This window comes from Rhinatrema bivittatum, chromosome 3 (genome assembly GCF_901001135.1).
Source record: "Rhinatrema bivittatum chromosome 3, aRhiBiv1.1, whole genome shotgun sequence".
NCBI classification, from domain to species: domain Eukaryota; kingdom Metazoa; phylum Chordata; class Amphibia; order Gymnophiona; family Rhinatrematidae; genus Rhinatrema; species Rhinatrema bivittatum.
Genome location: NC_042617.1, coordinates 441,382,688 through 441,404,679, shown reverse-complemented (window position 1 = coordinate 441,404,679; position 21,992 = coordinate 441,382,688). Strand labels below are relative to the sequence as shown.

The following is a 21,992-nucleotide window of genomic DNA, read 5'->3' as shown; positions in this document are numbered from 1 at the left end:
GCATCATAAGCATGGGATCTACTTAGTTTTGGGGTACTTGCCAGGTACTTGCAGCCTGGATTGGCCATTGTTGGAACCAGGATGCTGGACTTGATGGACCCTTGGTCTGACCCAGTATGTCAATTTCTTATGCATAGGTATTTACTTCAACACACGATACCATTATCACACCGCATGTAATTTTCACATTGCACACTGGGTTTTTGGAGCCAGTTTTCCATGCACAGTCATACGTACAAACAGCACAGTTACCATCAGTGAAGATTTAATGTGATTTGGAGTGATGAAAGGTGAAATAACATAAGATTTGTACAACATACTCTCTATCTAGCTTGATTGCAGCTAGGTTGAGAGTGCATCAAGCTAGGTAGAGAAAACATGGTAGATATCTACTCTTCTTTCACCTTTCATAACTCCAAATCATATTAAATCTTCACTGATTGTAACTGTACTGTTCGTTCGTATGACTGTGCATGTAAGACTGTCCCTCAAACCTCACCCTGAGTTTATAATGCCCCCTTTTACAGTGGTATAAAAAGTTTGAATAAAAATGAGCCTCCACAGAGGCGCTCTCTCTCCTCCCTCTCCCCCTCACCTCCTGAACTGGCATTTGTAATGTTTAGGCCAGTAACGCATGGCTAATGCATGCATAATACACAGAAAAAAGGTGCAGTTAAATCCTGCAATAGCGTGTGTTACTTTAATCGCATGCCACATTAACCAACCCTCATTTCCATTTACTCCACCCAAACTCCTCCCACTCAAATACTAATTTTAAATTTTTGATACGCATTTCACGATGCGGTATTTGTCATGTGCGTTATGGTGTTATCGCGGGCGTTAGGGCTCTACCGTGCAATAACGCCCTAATGCATTTTGATAAATGACCTGTTGGTTTGCAGGGAGATAGTGATAAGATACCTTGTATAGTTTGGCTTTGATGGTAATGGATTTCATCTACCCCAAATCACCTGTATAGGTAGAGTGGTTTCACTAAAGCGCATAGTGCTGATATATTATGGCCTTTCATTTTTTTTTCTCAGGGTCAAAGGGAGACAATGAGTTAGCAGGTAAATTTTTTTCCCCCTTAGGGTGGACGGGGGTGTGCCTTCTTGGAACAACTATGTTATATTTAATGACTCTAAAGGATTCCTTTTTTCACCAATTAATTTAATTGAGTGATAGTTTGAGTTATGCCCTTGGAAGAGTATTTAAGAAAGGCAGGCTCTAGGGTGTGTTGGTGAGGGATAGGGTGGGAGGGATTAAAGTCCGGACAGCAGGAACATGAGGAAAAAAGCCCAGGATTTTCTCCCCTTCCTCCTAGCAGCATGGTGCTAAGCCCAGAATAACTTGTTCTCCTTAAACTTACCTATCCTATCCTTGTATTATTCAGTGTGCTCTGTTGCCCTCTGTCCTGGTACCTGATATTTAATTACTGTCACTAATTGTGGGAATGAAGTATACTATAGAGTATTGTTTTTCAACCCTCTCCTGGAGGCATCCCTAGCCAGTTGGATTTTCAGATTGCCTCAATGAATATGCATAAGAAATATTTGTATACATTGGATATCTTGAATACCCAACTGGTTAGGTGTGCCTCCAGAAGAGGGTTGGAAAACACTTCTGTAGAGCACAGTTTTCAAAAGTCGTTTTCCTAGTTTAATTGCTTGTCTGAAAACAGCCCACTTTTTCTATGGGTAAAAGTATGCCCGGGGATCAACAAGCCATAAACCTTTACAAATAGAAAAAACAGGCAGGGTCAAAAATGAGATTATGTCGGAGGAGGGAAGGACGTATATAATATTGCTGTCTTGATTTATTGTATGCATGCATGAAATGAACAGTTTTCAAATGTATGCGGGTTATTTCGAAGCGAAAACGTACCTGCAGAAAAAATGAGTGCAAACCTGTGTACATACTTTTTTCCCTAGGCAGTTTTCAAAGAGAAAGTATGCTTGCGCTTTCCTTTGGGAACAGTGCAAAGTCTGCAGGTAAAACTCCCTGTGGGCTTAGCAACCTTGCTGTCTGTTTTGACATTTGCCCCTTCAGTTGCCTCGGTGTGGTCATCGTTTGAAGTAGTGCACTACACATGTGTACCTTCGGAAGCTTTAAGAAATGGTGGAAACTCATTCTGAACACATAAGATTACTTGGACTGCACAGTTTGCTTATAAGTTGTCTGTTCATGTATCTTTTTCTGTGCTAATTTACTGTTTGTCTGGTAGGTACTGGCACAGTACTGCTGCCTATGCACTTGCCACGGAAGTTAGTGGAGGGCTGCATAACCTGCCTGGGCATCACCATGAAGTGTATCAGTGGCCTGAAGATCTGCTCAAGCCTGATCTTGTAGTATTACTGACCCTCAGCCCTGAAGAGAGGGCTCATCGACTGCAGGGACGAGGGACAGAAAAAACTAAAGAGGAAGTCGAGCTGGAAAGTAATATTCTGTTTCGCAAAAAGTATGTCTAAAAAATCTGCATGCTTAATATATAGTAATTAATGCTTCTCAAGTTGGCAGCTATTGATATTTAAGGGACACAGCTATAGTTATGCAAACATGCTGAGCCATATTGTGTAAATAGTTTTACAAATTAACAATTTGGTATACTTTGAATTACTTAGCATCAGTAGATTGATCCATTGAAGAAGGGGAGTGGTTTATAGTAGTTTTACATGTAAAATGTCAATGAAATTGCCTAATTCGAAATGGTTTGGGAGAACCAAAAAACGATTGAATTTTTTCCGAAATTTCGGGAAAAATTCATTTTTGAGTTAGTGCGCGCTAACGGGAGTTAGTGCGTGCTAACTCCCGTTAGTGCGCACTAACTCCCGATAGTGCACACTAACTCTGCCAGGTTAGTGCACACTGCCCGAAAATCGGGGCCCCCGAAAAAGAAAACCCTGCACCGCAGGAAAAACGAAATTCCCACGGTGGGGGGGCCCGACACAAAATTTTTACCCGAAGCACATCTCTAATATATATCACTGATGGGAAAGAAAAGCATATACAAGGACATTGTATTTGATGAATCTTATTGCTTTGTTATATAAACCATTTTGGTATTTTATGATGTAAATTGCTCTGGGTCCCTTCTTGAGAAAAGGGCAGTACATAGTAACATAGTAAATGAAGGCAGATAAAGACCACAGATAAAGACCAAAATAGTCTGTCCAGTCTGCCCAGCATATGTTACACCGAAAGTTACCTCCTGTTATCTTGGTTCTTCGTTTCCATGATCTAGCCACTAGGAATCCTTCATGTTTATCCCATGCCCTTCTGGATTCCATTGCCATTCTTCACCATCTCTTATGGGAGGGCATTCCAAGCTTCCACCACCCTTTCTGTAAAAACATATTTCCTGATGTTCCTGGGTCTACCCCTTGGAGCATCATATCTTTTACTGATAGTTGTCCAGCTTCCTCTCCACTGAAAAGATTTGTTCTTCTCCATTATTAATACCTTTCATGTATTTAAACTTTTGTATCATGTTATCCTGAGGTTTCTCTACTGGCCTGTATACATCAGTCTCTCGCACCCATCATGTAATGTTCCTTTTGATTTTTGTTCCTTAAATGAATGCCTCTGCACTTCTTTGAATTTAATCTTAGTGGCCAAACCTATATTGACATTAATTCTAGATTGTACGTAGTGTAATGTAATCTAGAATTAATGTCAATACAGCATGTTAAATACAATAGTGGGAAGGCATTTGTTTTTTGGCTGTTTCTTGTACATATTTTTTGGTAAAACTACCTTTCTTCAGCTAATCTAGTTCTGTTTTTCCACTATGGCATCACATGCAGAGTCTGACCTCATGGGGGTTTCCATTTCATTTTTTTGTCGGCATATTTCCGTTTCTAATTTCTGCTCACTTAAAGGTAGATTATAAAAGCATTGCTCGCACAAAAGCAGCCCCATACATACGTATGTGGGCCGCATGCAAGCAACGTAAATTTTAAGAAGCCGTGAAATACGCATGTACATACCTGTGGTGTATCAAGAATAAGAAGGAGGAAAAGGGGTGGTGCCAAGACTTATGTGTGTAAACTTGAATTTTGCAAAGGCTGCATGTTGGCAAAGGTGCATGTTGGCATGTTACCTGTGTACTGCTGGTCTAGATGAGGAACAAGGTTTGGATTTATGTGTGGGCTTATGGATCAAGGAACCAGAGAGGTCCTGAACATGGGTGGGGGGGGGGGGGGAGGAGAGTGAGCCTCTGTTAGAGAGACCATATGACACTCTATATATCTCACACTGTAAGAGGGGCACTTTAATTCAGGGTGGATTTTTGGAGTCAGTGTTACAAGAGTCTACAGAACTTTGCACCCTCGGCAGACCAACATAACACTGCCCCCCTCCAAACCCACCCTGAATTGAAAGTGCCCCTCTTACAGTGGTTATAGTGGGAGATATATAGAGTGTCATATTGTCTCTCTAACAGAGGTTCACTTGCTCGCTCTCTCTCTCTCTCTCCACTTGGTCAATTGTGTGAACATGTTATTAAAATATGCACATAAAGACTACATACATGCAGCAGGGATATTTTAAATGATATGTACACATGATTTAAAATTAAACCTATCTCTGTTTCCGTGCCGGTACGTGTGCTCCTTTTTTAAAAATTTACTTGTTAGGTGCTAGTGTACTAACAATTGTAACATCTGTCATTAATTTTTGTACTAATGATTAATACTAATAACGTGCAAATGAGACAAACATTAAACTACACACACACTTTACCTATGGATGTTATTGCAAAAACTTATTTCATCTCCCTTAAGTGTAGTTATGCTTTTTGCATTAATGCATCTGCAAAGGAATTAGCTTGCCTACTTTTTCACTGCACTGATGGGTAATGAACTGTTTTGTATAGATTTCCATCTCATTACCCCATTATCACATTTTTGCATTATCATTTTTAGCAAGCTAATTTATGTACATTAAATTACTGAGAATGTGCATTAATTAGATTATGGGAGTTATTGCTTTTTAAATTTTATGTTTATTATGCATTTCAATTAAACAAAGCACAAACTCTTTGCATGGTAATACAAATGGGGAAGAAGGAAACATGTTGATAGTTGCGAAAGCATTAACACACTGACTTTTCAATCTGCATTTGGTGAAGATCTACCTGAGTTTCACTTGTGTAATCAAGGTGAGGTATTCTGGGGTTTAGGTTCTTTGTAGGGATCAGAAGCCGTCCAGTTTGCTATATTTTCCAATTTACACTTCCCCACAGGAGATGTATTATTGTTCCAGGGTCAGCTGCACTATTTGCAATGCTGACTTTTCATAGATATCTTTTCAAAGACTGTTTAGCACTCGTATCCTATATCATGTTTAGATGTAAACAGTGATGATATATTCTTTTTCTGAAAATTTCTTCTCTAACCATTGTCTCTGGCTCCAAGATAATTGTTTTTTTTATTCTATCCTTTTTCCTAATTTGTCTCTTTCAAAAGCAGAGATGTATCACACACAGATCAGGGCCTTGGACTTTTAAAAATGCAAGCTTTATAAAGATAGGTAATATCTTAGGAGTCACTGGCAGAGTTGGAGGAGTCTTGTGAAGAGGAAGAACAGTGGGATAAACTGAAAGCAACCATTAGAGGGGCAACAAATATTTATGTTAAGAATATAAATGCAAACAGTAAGAAAAACAGACTAATCTGGTTTTCAAAAGAAGTAATTGAAAAGATATGGTTAAAAAAATTAGCATTCAGAATGATAGCAGGGATCTCAGAAAGAAGAAGACAGAAGAAGAATATCTTGAAAAAACTGAGAGAAAGTAGAAGGAACCAAGATTGTGGAATGAAGGGAGGACGCATCAGGAGCTCTTTTCTGCCTTATTCTTTTCTTGTTGTAATTTTCTTCCTCATTCTGAGAAATGGTGAAGAGGAGAGGGAATTTCTGGGCTAGTCCTTCAGTCTCCCCCTTGGATAATTCCTGTATGGTAGACCATAGGAGGATTCCTGGTGCGAGCAGCTTCAGTCATACCCGGTATGGAGTCCTTGAATGATATAGAATGAGCTTACCCTCCAGTCAGATCTTGAAACCACACTGAGTCCGGGCTCTGCAGCGGCCCCTGCTCGTCTGTTTCCTGATGATTTTGGAGGAGAAACATTGTCGTTGGCAGTGACGTGCCAAGATGCACAGAGTGGAGCGACCGCTGAAGGAATCCACTCCAGGGTCTCACCGTGTTGATAGCTTCTGTGGGGGAAGAGGTTTGAAGGTGCAGGAATAGCTCTGGGTGTAGCTGATGGTGCTGTTGGCATGAGTTCCCCGTCTGGGGATGTTTTTTATCTGTGCTCATTGGCTTTTTGAATAGACTTTTGCCCGAGATGCCTGCCACTAGCAACATGGAGTCCCTGTGGAGCAGTTTCTTCTATGGCCATTTTGACTGTTGAAATATATAAGAAATTTCACTCCAATGAACTTTCTTTGAGCACACAGTTGTAGAGAGTTGGGCGTTTGGAGAAGTGCACGGATTGGGTTGCTACTAAACAAACTGAGATTTCGCAATCATATTATTTGGCCTTAAGGAGGACTGAGAATTCAGCAAATTTCTCACAATATTTAGTATAAGATCTTTGAATTTTCTGAAGTTACCCCTGAGTATCCCTAGTGAAGATTTTCCAGTTACCCTCAGATTCACATCTTCCTATTTCCAAAGCCTTTTTTTTTTTTTTTACCATCTTTTGTGGAAGAAGGGCATGAAGAAAAGGTGTAGGAATTCTTCTGCAACAAAATAGAAAATAAAGTTGACATTTCCTATTTCATTCCATTTTGGAAATTTAAAAAAAAAGATAGGAAAAATCACAAAATTATGTGTGGTTTGTCCTAGTTTTTTTTCCTTTGGAGGGGGGGGGGCTTTAAAAAATGTACCTTAAAAAACCTCCCAAAACCCCAAACTCACTCCAATCCTTCCCATTTCTGATAATAAGGAGCTCGCACCAGCAGAGCTCTCTCCTGACCCCGCTGACCCCCCCTCCAGGACTTGCCAAAAATCCCTAGTAGTCTAGCGGAGGGCCCATGGAGCAGCCTCCCATTCTTGGACTGCCGACTACCATTAGTCAGACTTGTGATGGCTGCCCTTTGCCCCTACCATGTGACAGAGGCTACCGGTGCCATTGAGCAGCCCCTGTCAAATGGTAGGAGTAAAGGGCTGCCAGCGCCATTTTGACTGATGGCTGCTGCTGGCCAGAGCTTCCAGGCCCCCCCTTAGACTACCTGGGATTTTTGGTGAGTCCTGAGGAGGTTGGGAAGGGGCTCTGCTGGTGGGGGGGGTTCCATATTTTAGTAAATGGGAAGGGTTGGAGCAGGGTTTTGTTTTTTTTTTTTTAAATCAAAATTACCAATGAAAGAAAAAAACAATGATCCCAATGTGAACTCAAAATGGCCCACTCCTGGACCGAAAATGAAAACGAGCTGAAACGTTTTTGAGGTATTACCCCTAAAGATGAAGATGGTCAAGCATCGACTCTGAATCTTACAGATGTTTTGGAAAGTTCTACTGATGCAGAAGTGTTATATAGAGGAACCTTTATTATTACTTTTGACTTCTCCCAAGGCAGAGATTCAATAATGAAGCTTTTCTTTAGGAACAGAACAGCTTTATTTTATGGTAAGAAAATTTGTCTTTTTCCCGATCTTTCCAGAGCGACTTAGACTGGTAGGAAAAATTTTCTTGCTATTGGCCAGATTTTCAAAAGGTTATGCACGTAAATCCTCTGGATTTACACGCACCGAGCCTATTTTAAAAAGGTCCAGCGATGCGCGTAAAGCCCCGGGACGCATGTAAGTCCTGGGGCTTTACTAAAGGGGCTGCCCAGGGGTGGGGCATGGGCGGGTCCAGAGGCCCCTGACACAGCAGCCATTTGCCGCTGTGTCAGGCACAAAAGGTAAGATAAACATTTGGGGGGGTTAGAGTATGGCTAGGGGGTGAAAGGTTAGGGGAAGGAGTGGGAAGGTTAGGTTAGGGGGGAGGGAACGGAGGAAGGCAGCCGGGCTCGGCGCACACAAGGTGCCCAATTGTCCACCCCCTTGCGCGCCGACCCCTGATTTTATAACTTGCGCGCGCTTGTGTGTGCAAGTTATAAAATCGTGCTTACATGTGTGCACACCGGGTAGTGCGCTTATATGTACGCCGCGCGCGCTCCTTTTAAAATCTACCCCTATGCGTTCAGAGCTTTTGGCCCTTGGCACTTCCTTCATAATTCGATTTCTTTGTAAATATATTTTACAGTTGAACAATATTAAATATATTTTCTTTGAGCCTTCTCAATTGTGATTTTTCTAACACTTCAAGGCTCATCGGGAACCCTAATCAACATTATTCTTCCTATTTCTGTAAGGTAATGCTGCTTCCTCCCTTTTACTTGATTTCCTTTTACCTTATTTCTTTATTTTGTTTGAACTCGGAAGATTTTGGTTCCCTAAAGGATTCATTTTATATTTGGTTTTGCTCTTTTGTTATTTTTTTCCCCCTATTTACTTGATTCATCATGAAATTCTTTTTCTGTAGCAAGATATTCTTGTTTTATATTTTTTAAATTCAATAAAAATAAATTTAAAAAAAAAGAGAGAAACAGGCAAAAAAGAGGAGAAAAAAGCCAGTGTAGAAAAACATGGTGAGGAGACTTTGTCTGTGAAAGAAGGGAATGCAGAGATTGTAAGACTGCATCTCATGATTCTGCGTTTCCAGAACATTTCTAAGTCCTCCAATATTGCTCTGCCAGCCTGTCCCAATACCCATGCCCAGTAACCTATTTTACTGTCTTAATCCCACAATTACCCCCAGACTCTTTCCAAAGCTCCCTTTCACACTATTTTCTTTATCTGCTAAGACACTATACTGGTCTCTCCTGCTTTTGTACCTCAATATGGTGTCACATTCTCTATTGAATCTGCTCCTCTCTCAGCCTGTCCATTTCCTCCCTAAGTTTAATATAAGAACATAAGATATGCCATACTGGATCAGACCAAGGGTCCATCAAGCCCAGTCTGCTGTTTCCAACAGTAGCCAGTCCAAGTCACAAGTACCTGGCAAGTACCCAAACATTAAATAAATCTCAAGCTACTATTGCTTATTAATTAATAGCAGTTTATGGATTTGTCTTCTAGGAATGTTTCCAAACCTTTTTTTAAACCCAGTTACACTAACTACTGTAACCTCATCCTCTGGCAATGAATTTCAAAGCTTAACTATGTGCTGAGCGAAAAAGAAATTTCTTCAATTTGTTTTAAATGAGCTACTTGCTAACTTCATGGAGTGCGCCCTAGTCCTTCTATTATCTGAGAGAGTAAATAACCAATTTATATTAAGTTGTTCAAGTCCTTTCAGGATTTTGTAGACCTCTATCATATTCCCCCTCAACGTCTCTTCTCCAAACTGAACAGCCATGGCTTCCTTAGACTTTCCTTATAGGGCAGCCTTTCCATGTCCCTTATCATTTTGGTCGCCCTTCTCTCCAGTTTCTCCAGTACAACTATATCTTTTTTGAGATGCAGTGATCAGAATTGCACACAATATTCAAGTTGTGATCTCACCATGGGGCAATAGAGAGGCATTATGACATCCATTGTTTTATTTGCCATTCTCTTCCTAATAATTCCAAACATTCTGTTTGTTTGCTTTTTTGATTGCCACAGCACACTGAGCTGACAATTTCAATGTAATATCCACTATGACACTTAGATCTTTTTCCTGGGTGGTAACCCCTAAGATAGAACCTAACATTGTGTGACTACAGCAAGGGTTATTTTTCCATATATGTATCACTTTGCACTTGTCTACATTAAATTTAATCTGCCATTTAGAAGCCTAATCTTCTAGTCTCACAAGGTCCTCCTGCAATTTATCACAAACTGTTTGAGATTTAACTACTCTGCATAATTTTGTGTTATTCGCAAATTTGATCACCTTACTCATCATACACCTTTCCAGATCATTTATAAATATAATAAAAAGCAACAGTCCAAGTACAGATCCCTGAGGCACTCCACTGTTTTATCTTTTTCCTCTGTGAAAACAGACCATTTAATCCTACTCTCTGTTTCCTGTCTTTTATCTAGCTTTCTATCCACAAAATGACATTGCCTCCTATTCAATGACTTTTTAGTTTTCTTAGAAGCCTCTCAATTGGGACTTTGTCAAACACCTTCTCAAAATCCAAATACACCACATCTATCGGTTCACCTTTGTCCACATGTTTATTCATGCTTTCAAAAAAATATAGGAGATTTGTGAGGCAAGACTTTCCTTGGGTAAATCCATTCTGGCTGTGTCCCATTAAACCATGTGTATCTAAATGTTTTGTGATTTTATTCTTTATAACAGTTTCCACAATTTTTCCCAGCACTGAAGTGAGGCTCACCAGTCTATAGTTTCCTGGATCACCCCTGGAGCCCTTTTTAAATATCAGGGTTACATTGGCCATCTTCCAATCTTCAGGAACAATGGATTATTTTAATGATATTTACAAATTAATTGAAATAGGTCTTAAATTTCATTTTTTAGGTCTTTCAGAACCCTTGGGTGTATACCATCCGGTCCAGGTGATTTACTACTCTTCAGTTTGTAATTCTGGCCTACCACATCTTCCAGGTTCAGTTCATCTGAATCATCACCCTTGAAAACCATCTCCAGAATGGGTATCTTCCCAACATCCCCTTTAGAAAACACCGAAGCAAAGAAATTGTTTAATCTTTCCACGATGGCCTTATCCTCCATAAGTGCCCCTAATATCTCTCGAACATCTAATGGTCCAACCGACTTCCTTGCAGGCTTTCTGCTTTGGATATATTTAAAAAGTTTTTATTGTGAGTTTTTGCCTCTATGGCCAACATTTTTTCAGATTTTCTCTTAGCTTGTCTTATCAATGTCTTACATTTAACTTGCCAATACTTATGCTTTCTCCTATTTTCTTCTGATGAATCCTTCTTTCAGTTTTTGAATGATGATCTTTTGGCTAAAATAGTGTCTTTCACCTCACTTTTTAGCTATGCTGGCAATTGTTTGATCTTCCACTTTTCTTAATGTGTGGAATACATCTGGACTGTGCTTCTAGGATGGCATTTTTTTTTAACAATGTCCATGCTTGTTGCACACTTTTTACCTTTGTAGTTGCACCTTTCAGGTTTTTTTAAAATGATTTTTCTCATTTTATCTAAGTTTCCCTTTTGAACATTTGGTTCTAGAGTCGTTAATTTACTTACTATCCTTCATCCAGTCATTGATTCAAATTTGATCATATTATGATCAAATTGCCAAGCGACCCCACCACCATTACCTCACTCACCAAATCTTGCGCTTCACTGAGAATTAGATCTATAATTGCTCCCTCTCTCGTTAGTTCCTGAATACAGTACAATACAATTCCTACAAGCCTTTGAAACACTTCCCTACTTGGAGACTGCCAGACTGCCACTCTTTCATTCTACTGCTGACCTCTGCTGGCAGCATAAGAGAATATAAGACTGCTGCTTGGCTTTCAGAGTCACATGATTATAGGCAAGAGCATACTCCTAAAAAGTGTAATTTAGTGAATTAGTGGAATTTAGGATGGCTGCCTTTTGACTGCACCAGCCCCCTCTCATCCTTTTCCTTTCCTGCTTCCTTTTTCCTTCCAATACCTGTCTCCCTACTCCGTGTTTCTCATTGTACCTACCTTTCCTATCTCCATGTCTTTCTCTGCATCACATTGTTTCCTCATTTTCTCCCCTAAATTTTCCTCCACATTCCTCTCTTCCTCTTTCCCTCTGCCTTGTTGTTCTGTACCCCCTCCTGTTTCATCCTCCATACCACTCTCTCGCAGTGCTCCCCACTGCTCTTCCATCTTTCTGTCCCTCTCCCTTTCTCAGTTCAATCTGCAACAGGACAGTAGCATGGAGATGTAATGAGTGTGTGCTTATGGGTTTGTGACCACCCATCTTCACCTATAAGCTTCCTTTCAGAACCAGGAAGTACATAAGGAAAGAGGAGGAGCATTGAGTGTGGCATCATTACGCCATCACTCTGCTGCATGCTGGTGCTAGCATGCCTGCAAGACTCTCCTCCAGCTGGAAGTATCTTTCTATTCAGGAACTACTAAAGTTTATCCCACTGGCCATAGCAGCAGTTTCTGGTGTTGTTGGCTTTTGGAATGGTTCAGCTGGGTTGCAACTTCTCTTCTCTTCTCTTACTGGGAAGGTGAAAGAGGCTATTTTATATATTGTCTTAGTGATTCAAGACTGACACTTTTCACTGTTTTAAATTGGCACAACAGATCATTGATTAAAAGTTAACATACATTTTTTAATTCACAGATATTAATGTATAGGCTAACTAACCCCTGATTTCTTAGGATCAGCTCTCTGACTTTAATATAATTAGTGGTTAATGACTTTTTCCTCTCACCATGCTGATAATCAGCATTGAAACGATGTGCACAAGTAGTCTGTTCAGGAACACAGAAAAATCTTGTCTTACCACTGGGATGTCAGGTCAGCGTCTGTAGCCTGGTTGCAGGAGATTGGACAGAGAGAAAGCAGTCTCTGTGCAGAAATCTCAGCACTGTCAATGCTAGCCCTCAGGTTTTCAACAGCCATTGGTGGTGGCAGGCTGTTGGCTCCTTTGTCTACCCTTGCTTATCTAGTAGATTAGCAAAATTAATGTATATGGATGAGTGCCAGGGACCCTTTGATTGGAAGACTCTTTTATAAAAATGAAGAATTCAGCTTTACGTAGAGGTGTTTGCATATATTGGGAGTGTTGAAAAGTTAGCAGTGTACAGTGTCCGAGCTCTTTGTTTTAGAAAAGGCCAAAGGTAGACTGTCTGATAATATTACCAAAAGAAGGTATATAACTTAGGCAGCTTTTGCAATACTATTATTTCTCAGTATTTAAACATAGAGTAGAATATCAAGAATTATTTGCTCCTCTTCTATCTTTGTTTGGTTCAGAAAGTAGGCCGCTTTAACATATGGTCAGATTTGTGGCCTGAATTGCTTCTACTGGCAAAGTGACTTGTCTCCTCCCATTCCTCCACTATTACCAAATACCTGGTGGTCTTTTGTGGACCAATCCACCTTGACCCCCTTGCTCCTTGTGGAGCGTAAATGTCACAATTGAAGGGCTCTGTAAGCCTTGCCCTTCCAAATGGTTGACTAGTAATGTACCCTAATCTATGAGTCTAATCTATTTAATTAATATCTCTAATGCACCTAGTATTTCTTTTAATTTTGATTAGGTTTTAATTTGCACTTAGTTTGCACAAGGTCATTAATAGATACAGTTCCATAAAAGACTATCTGCCACTGGGATCCACTAACAACTATGAGTTGCTGCCATTGAAGTGGTAAACAGTGTTTCAGATGTAGCAAATCTGTTCTGGGTGTATTATCAGTCAATGTAGAATGTCACATCCGAGGCAGCCAAAACCTGTAATTGGCTTAACAATAGATTTACAGCTGTCGGAACTGGCTACCCCGCCACCACAGATCCCTGGTATAGATTCCATGTTGCCAAGGAGTTCCCTAACCAGAAGGAAATTAACAATTAATTAGGTTCTGTGACCTAGTGCCCGGATTTTAAAAGCCCTACATGCGTAAAATCTGGGCTTTATGCATGTGGCCAGGCCTTGCGTATACTGAGCGAATTTTCGAAGGGGCCCGGCCACGTGCATAAAGCCTGGAATGCACACAAGTACCAGGCTTGTTATGCGTGCCAGCCACGACAGACCCGCGTCCCAGCCCCCTCACCTTTCTCAGACAAATCCATTGCCTGGTTCCTCATCCCTGGCGGTGGTGGGCAGCCAGCTCCGTCCTCGGGCAGCCCCCGGTTCCTCAGTTTCAGTTGCAGATCCCTGTGCTCCGCATCAGGCCTCTCTGCGTGGCCCGCGGAGAGACGCCGCCGTCCAGGGTTGTACCCCTTCCTTGGCATGTGTGCGCGCGCACCATTGAGTCTTATGAAGGGCCCACGGAGGGAACCATTACCTGGTCGAATTTCCCTGACCACCGAACCAGTTCAACTCCTTACTGGCGCCCTTCATAGTGAAGAAATCAAACTATTGGTTTTAGAGAAATCTATCCACCCAGTAGTCTTAGGACTTACCCTGGCTCCAATATCACTCCCCCCAATTTTATTGGGGGTTGCTCCAGCTGGTGGAATGGGATTCTACCTGCCATCAGACTTGTCTACAAAGAGTGGTGCCACCCTCTGTGATTTCTTTGGTGACCATCTCCTCAGGCATACCAGCTCCATATGCAGGCTTTGAGGATTTTTTTTCAAAGCAAAAGGCAGACCTTCTACCACCTCTTTGGAGGTTTGACTGCCCTATCAAACTTCTGCCTGGGACCACGTCTTCCCGAGGACACACCTATCCTCTGTTCCTTCCTGAGACCAAGGCTATGATGGAGTACATCCAAGAGAACCTTGTGAAAGGGTTCATTCATCCCTCAATATCCCCTATTAGTGCAGAATTCTTCTTTGTTACGAAGAAAGACGGATCTCTAAGGCCGTGTATCGATTACCATGGCTTTAATGCCATCACCCGCAAAGATAAATACCCATTGCCCTTGATCTCTGAGTTATTTGATTGACTACATGGAGCCTCTATATTCATCAAACTGGATCTACATGGAGCTCACAACTTGGTGCATATCCTCCCCAATGACATCTGAAAAGCAGCTTTCAACACCAGAGACGGGCATTACAAATATCTGGTGATGCTCTATGGCCTCTGTAACGCTCCCACAGTATTTCAACAAATGATTAATGAAATCTTCAGAGATCTATCATATGCTAAGGTGGTGGCATATCTTGATGAAATCCTCGTCTTCTCCAAGGATCTGACTACTCACCGCACCGATGTCCGCACAGTTCTTCAACGTCTCCGTGAAAACCATCTATTCGTGAAATTGGAAAAGTGCCAGTTTGAAAAGTCCAGTCTGCCCTTTCTCGGGTATATAATTTAGGGATGTGCATTCATTTGCAACAAAATAGGAAATAGAGACAATATTTCCTATTTTGTTGCGTTTCGGGGGGTGACAAAACCATAAGAAAACCCACAAAAGTTTTAAGATGGCGCTGGCTGACCATTGCTCCTACCATATGACAGAGGCCGGCTAATGGCACCAATAGCCCCTGTCACACGGTAAGGGCAAAGGGTCATCGGTGCCATTTTGATTAGTTGCAGCCAATGACTCGAGAGGGGGAGTTCGCTCCCGGGACCCCACTGGACCACCAGGGACTTTCGTTAAGTCTTGGGGGGGGGGGGTCAGGCAAGTCTTGGGGGGGGGGAGATTGGGAGGGTGGGGGGTTGCAATTAATTAAATTTGAAGAGTTGGGGTGGGTTTGAGGTTTTTTTTTTTACAACCCCCCCATTGGAATTCATTAAATCTGAAGGTTTGAGGTAGGTTTTAGGGGCAGACGAAATAAAATCTGCCCGATCTGTAGGAAAACAAAATTTCCAATGGCAGGATTATATTCAGCCAAAAAGGTCCAAAAGGTTTGGCCAAATCACATCCAGAATATAATTTCACAATGAGGATCCTCTATGGACCCTGAAAAACTCAAAGGAATCCAAGATTGGCTGCAGACCGTGGGGCTTAAAGCCCTACAACGATTTCTAGGATTCACAAATTATTACCCCTGCCCTATTAACCGCTACCTGTTAATGTTATTATTGTAAAGCTTGTTCCTAAGTTATTATTATTATTATTATTATTATTATTATTGTAAAGCTTGTTGCTAAGTTATGTTACATTGTGAACCGAGGTGATGTTTTGCAAACGTGCCTCGGTATATAAGAAACCATTAAATAAATAAAAAATAAATAAAATTACCGCCATTTCATTCCCCATTACTCAACACTGGCGGCTCCTCTTACCGCATTGACCTGTAAGGGCCAAGATACCCGGAAATGGACCCTGGAAGCCATCACAGCCTTTTGCCACCTCAAAGAGGCCTTCCTAGCTAGATTTTGCCTTCACCACCCAGACCCAAACCGTCCCTTCCAGGTCGAGGTGAATGCCTCTGCTATCGGGGCTGGGGCGGTCTTGAGCCAACGTTCTGCTTCCGGATCCCTAGTCCCGTGTTCATTCTACTCTCGTAAGTTTTCTTCAGCAGAACAAAACTACAGCATTGGAGATCGCGAATTACTCGCCATTAAATTGGCTCTACAAGAATGGCACCTGTGGCTAGAGTTCGTCCAACATAAATTCACTGTATTCACAGTTCACAAGAATCTGGAACACTTGAGCCATGCCCAGTGTCTCAATGCCCGTCAAGCTTGATGGGCCCTGTTTTTTTTCTAGGTTCAACTTCGAACTTTGCTATCGTCCAGCTGCAAAAAATCTTCGGGCAGGCGCCCTTTCATGTTCCTTTGAACCAGAAGATACTCCTGAGGAACCCGGTCACATTATTGACCCATCTTGTATTTGTTTGTCTACGACTCACCCAGTTCCAACTGGGAAGACTGTTGTGCCCCGTCGACTCTGTGAAAGAGTCCTCCGGTGGGCACATGACTCTAAGTTCGCCGGTCACCCAGGGCGAGCGCGAACTCTAGCTGTACTCCAGCGGTTCTTCTGGTGGCCCACTATGGTCTCTGATGCTAAAGCGTACGTTGATTCCTACAATATTTGCACTCAACAGAAACCCTCGGTCGGTCGACCATGGGGTTTGCTCCAGCCACTTCCAGCTACCGAAGAACCGTGGACATATCTCTCCATGGATTTCATCGTGGACTTACCACGATCCAAGGCTCACACGGTCATATGGGTTACCATAGATAGATTTTCTAAAATGGCCCATTTTGTTCTGCTACCGGACCTACCATCTGCTCCCGAACTGGCACGCCTGTTTTTTATCCATATATTTCGACTACATGGCTTGCTCAAAAACATTGTCTCTGACAGGGGCCCATAATTCATTGCCCGATACTGGCGTGCCCTCTGTAATAAATTTGGCATCAACATCAGTTTAACAACATCGTAACATCCACAAGCCAATGGACAAGCTGAGCGTATGAACCACTTCTTAAAATCATTCCTCCACACCTATATAAATGACCGTCAAGACAACTGGTCTGAACTCCTTCCTTGGGCGGAGTTTTCCCACAACTCCCATATTGCCGCTGCTACAGGTACGTCGCCTTTTTCTAACGTTTATAGGAAGCAACCTCGACCACCACTACCCATCCCGTTATCAGTGCCCTCTCCTGCTCTGCAAGCTACTGCTGATGTCCTCAAGGCACTCTGGAATCAGACAAATCTTTGCTTATGCTAAGCCGCATCCTGGGCCAAGAAGTCTGCGGTCAGCCATCGACGCTCAGCCCCTGAGTTCTTCCCTGGCCAGAAAGTCTGGTTGAGCACTCGGTATATTCGGCTTAAGATACCTTCCCAAAGGTTTTCACCAAGGTACATTGGACCTTTTCCAATCATTTGTCGTGTTGGACCAGTTACATACCAGGTTCGGTTGCCACCCACATTGGGAATCCATAACTTCTGAAGCCAGTAGTCCTATCCTAGCCTTCACGAAAAGCTCCTGAACTATCTCTGTTGGTTGCAGAGACCGACACTACCTACAAGGTTCACAAAGTCCTTGATGTTCGCCGTAGGGGTCGCTGGTGGGAATACCTCTTCTCCTGGGAGGGTTACAGCCCCGAGGAGAATTCGTGGGAACCAGCTTGTAACATCCATTTCATCGTGCCCATCTGGACAAACCCATACATCCAAGGGGGGGACATAAGGGGGAGTACTGTTATGCATTCCAGCTGCGGCAGACCCGCAGCCCTGCCCCCTCACCTCTCTCAGATGAATCTAGTGCCTGGTTCCTCATCCCTGGTGGCGGTGAGCCACTGGCTCTGTCCTCGGGCCGTCCCCGGTGCCTCTGTCTCAGTTGCAGATCCCTGTGCTCAGCAACAGGCCTCTCTGCTTGGCTTGTGGAGAGATGGCGCCATCCAGCGCTACGCCCTTCCCTAGGCGCGTGCGCCATTGAGTCTTATGGAGGACCCGCGGCGGAACTTGGCCGCGGCCCTGGATGTTGATGTCAGTGGAATCCTGGTACTTAAAACCGGGCTCCGCTCCTAAGGATTGCCTTTGCAACAGGTCTCCACGCTGGTCGTGTACTCGTTGTCTCCTGGTGATTCTCCTTCGTTCCTGGTTCCTGATCTTTGCTGACTCCTGTTCCTGGTTTCCTCGTTCCTGTGTTCCTGATTCCTAACCTACACTTGGATTGCCTTCTCGGACACAACCTCTGCATTGCCTGACTATGCTATTGACTCTCTCCAAGCCTGGACCTCTGCATTGCTTGACTACTCTATTGATTCTCTCCAAGCCCGGACCTCTGCATTGCTTGACTATGCTATTGACTCTCTCCAAGCCCGGACTTCTGCATTGCCTGAGTATGCCATTGTCTCTCTCTTCGTCCAGACCTCAGATTTACCTTGCCACTGCTTCCTGATTGCTGCTGGTCCTGACTTCAGCTTGCCCTACGATACTTCTTCAGTCTATGTCCTGGACTTGGCCTAATCAGGCTTCGGCTGTTCTTGCTCGGGCACCCCCTGTCTGACTTTGGTTCTATTGGTGCCCGGGTCTCCGGGACTTTGCCTCGTCCGGTACAGACTTCTCCATTCTACTGTTGCCGCCGCTGGGCTGACCTCTCCATCCTTCCACTGACATCAACATATGGAGGCCCACCTAAGTCCAGCCAGCCCCGGTACCCAAAGGCTCAACCCGCGGGGAATGAGGGCTGGTATTGTTGAAGTGCCATCCGGCCTCCATCCTTTAGCCCACCCCACCCTGGCCCAAGGGTCCACCTCCGGCGCAACAAGGTTTCTTCAAAGGGGTTGGCCGGGGGGCATGTTCTGTGTGGGGAGGGGTAGGGGTAGGGCAGGGGATGGGCAGGGACAGCACCATTGATCACTGTTCAGAAGACCCGGCTGCTGGCGCATGCAACTTACTTCAGCTCTGGAACTGAAATAAGTTGTGAAACAAAGAAAAAAAAAAGTAGGGTTTGGGGGGTGGGAAGGAGATTAGAAGGGGAAGGAAGGTTAGGTAGGGGGTAGGGAAGTTCCCACCCAGTCCGCTCCTTAACAGTCCGGGGGCTCCTTGGGTTGAGCCCTTGGATTCCCGGACCACCTGGGCTTAGTTGGGCCTCGGAGGGACTCCTAGAGAGGTAGCAAACACAACAGAATTCTTTATAGGATACATGCTTAATAGATATAATAACACATTTAATAAACTAAAAAGGGATTTGGGGGAAATGTTGTATAACTGTACCTATTGGTGTCCTTAAAATAAATAAATATGAAATTAATTCTATTCAAAATTGTAAGAACTAGTAGGTCTATTAGCTATTATAGGTAAACAGATTTAGATCATAGATTGGAATAAATTACTAATTATCAGTTAGAGAAAAGTGCTACCTTCTACTCGGAAGAGGACAGATAGCAAGTGATATAAGTCATTTTGTTTCTTCTGCAAATAGAATAAATTAAGTAAATTTCATGTGAGCTTGATTGATAGCATCATATTTGATCTTTGTGGTAATAATTTCTGGTTGATCTTGTTTACTTTTACACCCTCATCAAGAAGAGACTGCAAAGGGATTAAAACAAAACTACATACCTGATAAATGTATAAATATACTTTGTAGTCTGAAAGAATACGATAAGACACATCATTCTTCCAAGCTTCAGGTAAGCAAGCAAGCATACAGTACCACAAGGGATTCTGAATGTGGAAGTGGGATTCCACAGGCTAGCTAATTTTACTTGAAAGAAAATTGAGAAAAAGACAGGGACATAGACAGGTCTTTCTCATTTGTTTTAAAAGGTAAAAGGTATCAGAAGGTCTCTTTAGTTTGTCAATCTGATCCATTAGTTCCTCCATTGTCTCAGATATTTGATTTAGTTGCTCAGCATCTCCATCATTAAAAAATGTTTCAGGTGTGGGTATGTTCCCAACATCCTCTTCCATAAAGATTGAGGCAAAGCATTTATTCAGTGTTTCTGCTTTTCCTTTTCATGCCTCAGCACCTCTTTTGTCTCTCAGTCATCTAGCAGCCCAGTTGACTCCCTCTCAGGCTTTTTGCTTTGAATGTTCTTGAAAAGTTGTTATTATTAGTTTTTGTCTCATTGGCAAGCTTTTTCTCAAAGTATCTCTTGGCCAGTCTAAACTACTGTTTTACATCTAACTTGTCAGTTTTTATGCTCTTGCTTATTTTCTTCATTTGGGTTGGCTTTCCATTTTTTTTTTTGAACAATGCCCTTTAAGCATTAACTGCCTCCTTTACCTTGCCATTATACTATGCTGGCAGTTGTTTGGTCTTCCTTCGACCATTTTTAATGTCTGGAATACATTTTATCTGGGCTTCCAAAATGTTAATTTTAATCAATATCCACACTTTTTGTAAACTTTTAACCCTTGGAACCACTCCTTTTAGTTGTTAGCTAACTAATTTCCTTATTTTATCATTGTTTCCCTTTTAAAAATTATATGCTACTGTAGTAGTTTTACTTAATGTCTTCCCTCCAGTGACAGTCAAATTTGATTGCATCATGGCTGGACAAAAGTTTAACATGCCTCGGGAATGCTTCCCTTTGCCTGGTTAAATTTTGTTGAAAGAACTTTACTTGTATCACCCATGTAGGGAGATTTATTAAGCTGCAATATGTTATCGCATAGGCACAAATTATCATGGCAAAACGGTTCCATGATAGTTTGTCCCTCCCCCAAAAATAAAGTGGCATTCATGGGGCGTGATTTATTATCATGAGATGAATGCATTACAAAATAATAATGTACTGAAATAGGGCCTTTTCACGTGATGACAGCCTACATCGGCCATGGCCACAATTACAATAAAAGGTCCAAGGGCCTAAGAAGACTCCCCCCAAAACACTTCAATTCATATCTGGGATTCTGTGGAGAACCCTGCATGTGTAAGCCTGGCCCAGAACAAGGGGGTCAACTAGCTACCACTGATCTTTTAGAAAGATAGGGGGATGTTGTGAGTTGGGGGTTGGAGTGCCCCTAGATCACAGGTGCTTTTTGTATGGGTGAGGGAGGGGCTTGGGTGGTCACTAGACCCCAGGGATGTTTGACTATTCAGATCTGGAGGAGGGGACAGAGGCTTCTGGGAGGGGTCTTTTACAGGGAGAGTTGACATCATTGGGGGGTACTTTAGTGATATCAGGAGAGGGGTTAGGTAAGGGGGTGGGCCATTACTGAATGATTTAAACAAATCTTATTTTTCTGCTGGGAATCACAACTACCTCTACAGGCGGTGTGTGTCTCTACAGAACCTTGGGTGTGATTTGAGAGGTTTGGGGGTGTTTCAGGCACTTGACCTTTAAATTTTCTATGGGAACATTGGGGACCTACACTAGCAGTCCTTTTTAATGTGAAAAATAACGAGGCTGACTTTTTTTCTAAGTCAGTCATGTTATTTTATTAATATCAAAATGCCTATGCATACGTTGCTTTGCATGCATTAGGCATTTTTATGCATGCAAATGCATGCAAAGCAGGTTTTTTCTATAGAGGGAGAAATTTATTGAAAATACCATTTGATATGTCTGTGATAAACAGCATTTAATGTGCAATATTGCCATATCATGGCTTAGTAAATCTCCCTAATGGTTTCTAAGAATGAATCCCCTTTTCATGTCTAATATTTATGTAGGGAACCCTTGGTTTCTCTAACTAAAAGGAGCATACTAAATTTCTGGGGAGGTTCTGTGCCTAAATAAGTATGAGAGGTTTGGAATTTGCTCCCCCATGTGGGAACATGCAAATGGTGTGCTTGTTGTTTATTTGCCCAAAGCACCTGCTATTCTCATGGATGTTTAGTTCAGCATTCTAGAAAGCAGGAGCTCTCTGCTTTGTGTCTTCTCATTTTTCTCCTAAGTTATAGGAAAAGAGCAAGGAAATTCCCATTTAGGGGTCAGCCACTAGTTGACTCATCTACCTGGTTTTAAACCTATTTTGGCCTCTTTTAACCCAAA

The 21,992-nt window shown here is 42.4% G+C and overlaps 1 protein-coding gene across 1 annotated transcript in view; it reads left to right on the top strand.

Annotated features, from left to right (window-relative positions):
* CMPK2 (cytidine/uridine monophosphate kinase 2) overlaps positions 1-21,992 on the top strand; it is a 48,535-nt gene that overhangs the window by 23,803 nt on the left and 2,740 nt on the right. The window contains exon 4 of the mRNA XM_029595817.1: positions 2,225-2,458. Coding sequence (XP_029451677.1) covers positions 2,225-2,458 — 234 coding nt within the window. The remainder of the gene's footprint in view (positions 1-2,224; positions 2,459-21,992) is intronic.